Raw genomic sequence first — 5,487 nt, 5'->3', positions numbered from 1 at the left:
TGCACCATTTAAACTGAGTGTTTTGTTGCCATCATTACCACAGATTGGAAAAAATAAACTTTCACTTAAGTCATTTTGAAGAAAACTTCACAGGTGCTTCTTCACTGTATAGTTTTATATTTCTTCAGTGGCCTTCAGAATGTGAGTAATATTTTACTTCTGTAAGAGCCAGCTCGGCTAAGGCACTCTAAGACCGAGGAGGGCCTACCGATATATTAAATATTGTTTTCGAGATCAACGACGCGTATTGTTTGGAGTCGGTATCTATCGAATATCAAAATACGCAACCTTTGGCGAGAAATGGTAAAAATAGAGCTAAACAAGCAATGAAACTTTGAGTGTTTATACTAGTTTGCTGACCTAAAATGCAAATATCAATACGAGACGTCTAAACTACTTGAATCTGAAATTCGCTCTGACGAAGGGCTAACGTTTGGAAACGTCAGCTTCACAAACTCTTAACGTCGGCTAATTTACGTTATCGACTCAACTGATAAAACCAAATCAACTCGAACCAAAGTATAACATACTCTGAGAGAGACGAAACTCAGTGGTTCTGATGTCAAGTCTTCAAGCTGATAAGATAGATCATTTGCTAAACTCAGATGAGTGATCGATCCTTAAAAACATTTTGCAATAACTACAACGAAAACGTTGCACATTGAAAAAAAAATAATAAAGGGTATAAATTGTAATTTCGAACTCAACTCCTCTCGAGTGTGAAACAATTGTTGACGCAAATTGAGCACGAAGTACTCATCAGAAATGAGTATTGTAATTTCCAAGACACTCTGAGACCGACTTATGATACTTATCAGAATTATTATTTCGAACTCAAGTCCTCTCAAGTGTGAAACGATTGTTGACGCAAATTGAGTATGGGGGTACTCATCAAAAAATGACGAGTACTTGTTCAAAACGTGACTTTATTTACAATATCTTGTTGAAGCTATAGGTAAAACGTCCCCAATTGAACCCCTTTCTTAAGACAATCTCGCTCGATCTATTATGGCAGTTGTCCTTGTGGCTTTCTCAATTGACTGATCTAACATAAAAACACAGTTTGTACATATTCCTTCGGGCTGAGCCATAATTGCAGTTACATACTGTTTTTAGAAATCTCGAGATACTATACTATAAAAACGTTAATTATATTGAATGATTATTTCGGTTTTCGTCAGAATCGTCCAGATTATGTGTGACGTGCATGGTGAGGCAGCATAAGTGAGTTTAAGCTTACACGAGGTTCTTCTTTCAGCTTGTTACAGTCTTCAAACTATTTAGCGAGATGGATGTATCGATACTTCCAATATCTTACGACGCTGGAACCTTTGCATTTTCAACAAGTTTGTTGTCTTCGATCTTTTACCATCAAACTCGTTACACAAGATTTATAAACCCGAGTTCTTTTCCTCCACTTTTATTCTACCATGCTGTTTTTCAGATTTGTTATCCCAATCTTTAACTACGGTTTGCCATTTGAGTTTCATGATTCAAACAAAGCATCTTGTTTTCCCCTATAAAAATGCAGTCACACATTATCACAGAAAATCACTTCTATTGAATACATCAGTCAGAAACTGAGAAAACCCTGTCCGGCACAAGTTTGATATTGCGTCATTCGAGGGAGGAGGGTTATCACCAGTGTTTTTTTAAATTCTATTTGAAATTCTCCTCTTTGTTATTCAACGCACACCTTTAACTTAATCAATGATATGAAATTGAATAAAGCCAAACATAAACAAGAACAAACGCGAGAATCTTTGTAAACGCAAAGAAGTGCTTAAAAGAAGAGGATTCTAAAACAATCAAATATCATGTGATTAATTTAGTGCCTATGGTAAAAAATAATCATTCTCCCTTTTTTATCCATGGTTACTTAATCTAAACCTCAAGCCACTAAGGGCAATATATGCATGTTAATATAAACGCAATTATTTCTTTTTTTAACGAGGTCAGCGAAAAATTAAGAGTGTGAGGATTGTATAAAAGGGAGTGGTTTTTTTCTTTTCTGGCATTAGTTACTGAACTTGGTGTTCTTGACTAAAAATGGCTCGAATTCTATGTGGAATCACTGCTTTTATTCTTGCTGTTACCCCACTGCTATTGGCAAACGCCGAAGAGAAGATTTTAACCAGCGAAGAACTTCAAATAAACCACCATGAGGTCCAAGAAGAAGAAGCTCTGTCTCATTCAAATGAGATGCAAGGTGATAAGTCAGACCTAGATCATGCTTAATTCACTTGTCATTCACCAATTTTCGTATTGGATTTGAGCTGATTTTCTTCGCGTTGGCTGCCGCTGTAATTATAACCGCGTCGCGTGGGTAGTTCCTATAAAATCTTATGATCAAGATAAAAAGCCTTCGTTCTTTAATTGAATTTTTAATTTATCTTTTCTTTCTTTGTGAAAACATCACTGTGTCACCGATGCGTTTCTTAAAGGGTAGTATTCTAATACCTAGCTAGCAGAGGTAGTATAAACATGCAAACAAAAAGCCAAAACAACAAATAACAAAATTTATATCCTTTTAGGACCCAGCGAAAGCAAAGAGGATGACAGTAACCAACAGGAAAGCGAGGACTTCATCGACGAAGAAAACCATGAAGCTGGTAAGAAATTTTATCCATCAGCAGGAACCTATAAAAATTTTTTCCCGGCAGTAAACTCAGTTCACCACTGATGCCAGTAGTCATAAGGTTTTGAAATGGCTGTTGAATAATCAAAGCTCAGTAATCAAGCAAGACCATAAGTATATTTACAAGTTCGTTCGTTTAAAATCAAAACTACCCTTGCAAATTACGAGCTACTAAAATTGATTTCGGAGCTACGTATGCGGGAAAATGGTACGACAATGGCCTCGAGTTGACCACTATCTGTATTACAGTGATCGTTTTGGTTTGGCGAAGATCACTCTGAGGTTGAAGGGTTTCTGGAGCTTGCTACTCTGTTTTAATAGATTTATAACAAGAGAAGGTTTCTGCGCCATATGAGTACCAACGATGTGTAAAAGTATTTATTTTAATTTTGTCTAAAATGAGTCGGTCAATATTTCGCAAATTTCGCGGTTCCTTCGCTATTACTTACCACTCCCGACTACGTTATATGCTCAAAACCGCTGATTGAGGTAAATTTAAATCCTTCCACAGAATTATTGGAGAAAACTTAGTGTCTTTATTTCAAAGATTAATCAATTTTTTTCTCTGTCTCAGTAGAAGTAAGCAAAGATTATAATGTCGAAGAAAAATATCCGGAAGAAACAGAAGACAACTTTGATGATGAAGGTAAGGTTTCAGTCGTAACTCCACGGCTTTCATGATCCCTTGTCACTTAAGCAGTATAATCGATAAAGCAATGATTCTTCTTTCATTAAAGCTTTCTCCCCATGCAGTTCCACTCGGTTATTCTTTTCCAGGATCAATGGAGCTATAGCTACTTCTCCATAACTGATTTCAGTATTGAACTTCCGAGTCTGTCAGTACGCAGTAAAACTCCTATGATTACTTGATTCATGTACCTATTTACGGCTCATATAATTTTTAAACATCTCTCCATTTTGAAGCATGATCAGCAAGCTCTTAGCTTAAATATAGATCTAAGCTATGTATTTTCATTTAAATGATAAATATCTTTTCCTATCTCTTGCAGACGGTAATCCAAATGATACGAAAAGGTCGCGAATTTTTCTCCGTAAATGTGGAGGTCATGCATACAACCGCTACAAACAGAGGTGTTGCTTTAAACAGCTGATTCCATTTGGAGTTAAGTGTAAGAGACTGACATGCGCAAAAGTACCTTATCTTTCTTTCAATCAACAATGCTGCAACGGCCAAATAATACCCAAGACCTCGAAGTGTACACCTCAGACGCAACAGTGTGGCAAACTTCCTTACGATCCACAGAGTCACAAATGTTGCTTTGGTCAATTAATACCCATTCGAATCACTTGTTCAAGGTTGCCCTGTAAAACTTCTGCCTATGTTTCTCACACTCAGCAATGCTGCAATGGTCAAGTCATTCTTAAGAGCACACCGTGTAAACCACCCACGACGTCAGCACGATGTGGTAACTTTTACTATAATCAAAACACTCATAAATGTTGCTTCAACCAAATTCTACCGATGAATGTCCCCTGTACCAGGCTGCCTTGCGGACAAGCATACCACGTTCCCTACACTCAACAATGCTGCCACCTAAGAGTCATCCCTAGAGCTGTACCTTGTCCTCAATTTCCGACCTCATTTCAATGTGGCGGTTTTTCCTACAATCCACAGACTCAAAGATGTTGCTTTGGGCAAATTATACCCTTTCATGTTCCTTGTACGAGAGTTCCTTGCGGACAAGCCCTCTACGTCCCTCATAATCAACAATGCTGTAATTCAAAAGTCATCCCAAAAGCTGTTCCATGCATTCCATCCCCGGTGCCTCTTCAATGTGGTGGCTTTGCCTACAATCCTCGGACCCACAAGTGTTGCTTTGGCCAAATTGTACCATACCAACTTCCTTGTACTAAGCTACCTTGTGGACAATCTTACTACCTTCCCTATACTCAACGATGCTGCCATTCTCGAGTCATCCCTAGAGCTGTACCTTGTCCGCAATTCCCGACCTCATCCCAATGTGGTGGCTTTTACTACGATCCACAGACTCACAAATGTTGCTTTGGGCAAATTGTACCCTTCCATGTTTCTTGTACAAGACTTCCTTGCGGACAGGCCTTCTATGTACCTCATACTCAACGATGCTGCAGTTCTAAAATCATTCCGAAAACTGTACCTTGTGTTCCATCCCCTGTTTCTCCTCAGTGTGGTGGTTTAGCCTTTAATCCACTAACCCACAAATGTTGTTTCAACCAAATACTGCCCATCCATGTTCCTTGTATCAGACTACCTTGCGGACAAGCTCTATACGTCCCGTATAGCCAACAATGTTGCCGTGGTCAAGTTATTCCAAGAACCATTCCATGCACGCCATTTCCGACCCACTTCCGATGTGGTGGTTTTTCCTACGATCCTACTACCCACCGATGTTGCTTTGGTCAGATAGTGCCTTACCATATTTCATGTAACCGATTGCCCTGTGGCCAGGCTCTCTATGTCCCTCATACCCAGCAATGTTGCCATGCTCAAGTTATTTCCAGGACCATACCTTGCTCAGGATCCCCAAATCCAAACCAGTGTGGAGGCCTTCCATACAATCCACAGATTGAGAGCTGTTGCTTTGGGCAGAAAGTACCCATCCAAGCCTTCTGTACCCGACTGCCATGTGGACAGGCTTTCTTCGTTTCTCACACTCAGCAATGCTGCCACGGCCAAGTCCTTCCCAAAAATACACGATGCTCTCCATATCCGATTCCTTCCCGGTGTGGGGGCATTTCTTTTAGTTCAAAGACACAAAAATGTTGCTTTGGTCAAATAATTCATCACCAACTTCCCTGTTTCAGGCTCCCATGTGGCAATGTCTTGTACGTTCCTCACACTCAAAAGT

At 39.3% G+C, this 5,487-nt stretch overlaps 1 protein-coding gene across 2 annotated transcripts in view; it reads left to right on the top strand.

The window, feature by feature from the left end:
- Positions 1 to 2,031: 2,031 nt before the first annotated feature.
- LOC111336782 (uncharacterized) overlaps positions 2,032 to 5,487 on the top strand; it is a 3,778-nt gene continuing 322 nt past the window's right edge. Inside the window, exons 1-4 of one of the 2 annotated variants that reach the window (XM_088744033.1) lie at positions 2,032 to 2,209; positions 2,535 to 2,612; positions 3,216 to 3,284; positions 3,649 to 5,487. The exon at positions 3,649 to 5,487 is cut by the window's right edge and continues 322 nt beyond it. In XM_088744033.1, coding sequence (XP_088600159.1) covers positions 2,050 to 2,209; positions 2,535 to 2,612; positions 3,216 to 3,284; positions 3,649 to 5,487 — 2,146 coding nt within the window. In that variant the 5' untranslated portion in view covers positions 2,032 to 2,049. Of the gene's footprint in view, positions 2,210 to 2,534; positions 2,613 to 3,212; positions 3,285 to 3,648 lie in introns of both variants that reach the window. The other variant, XM_088744032.1, reaches the window with a different exon arrangement.

Source organism: Stylophora pistillata, chromosome 13, assembly GCF_964205215.1.
Source record: "Stylophora pistillata chromosome 13, jaStyPist1.2, whole genome shotgun sequence".
NCBI lineage: Eukaryota > Metazoa > Cnidaria > Anthozoa > Scleractinia > Pocilloporidae > Stylophora > Stylophora pistillata.
The sequence above is the reverse complement of the archived record's forward strand: the minus strand, read 5'-3'. Positions and strand labels throughout refer to the sequence as shown.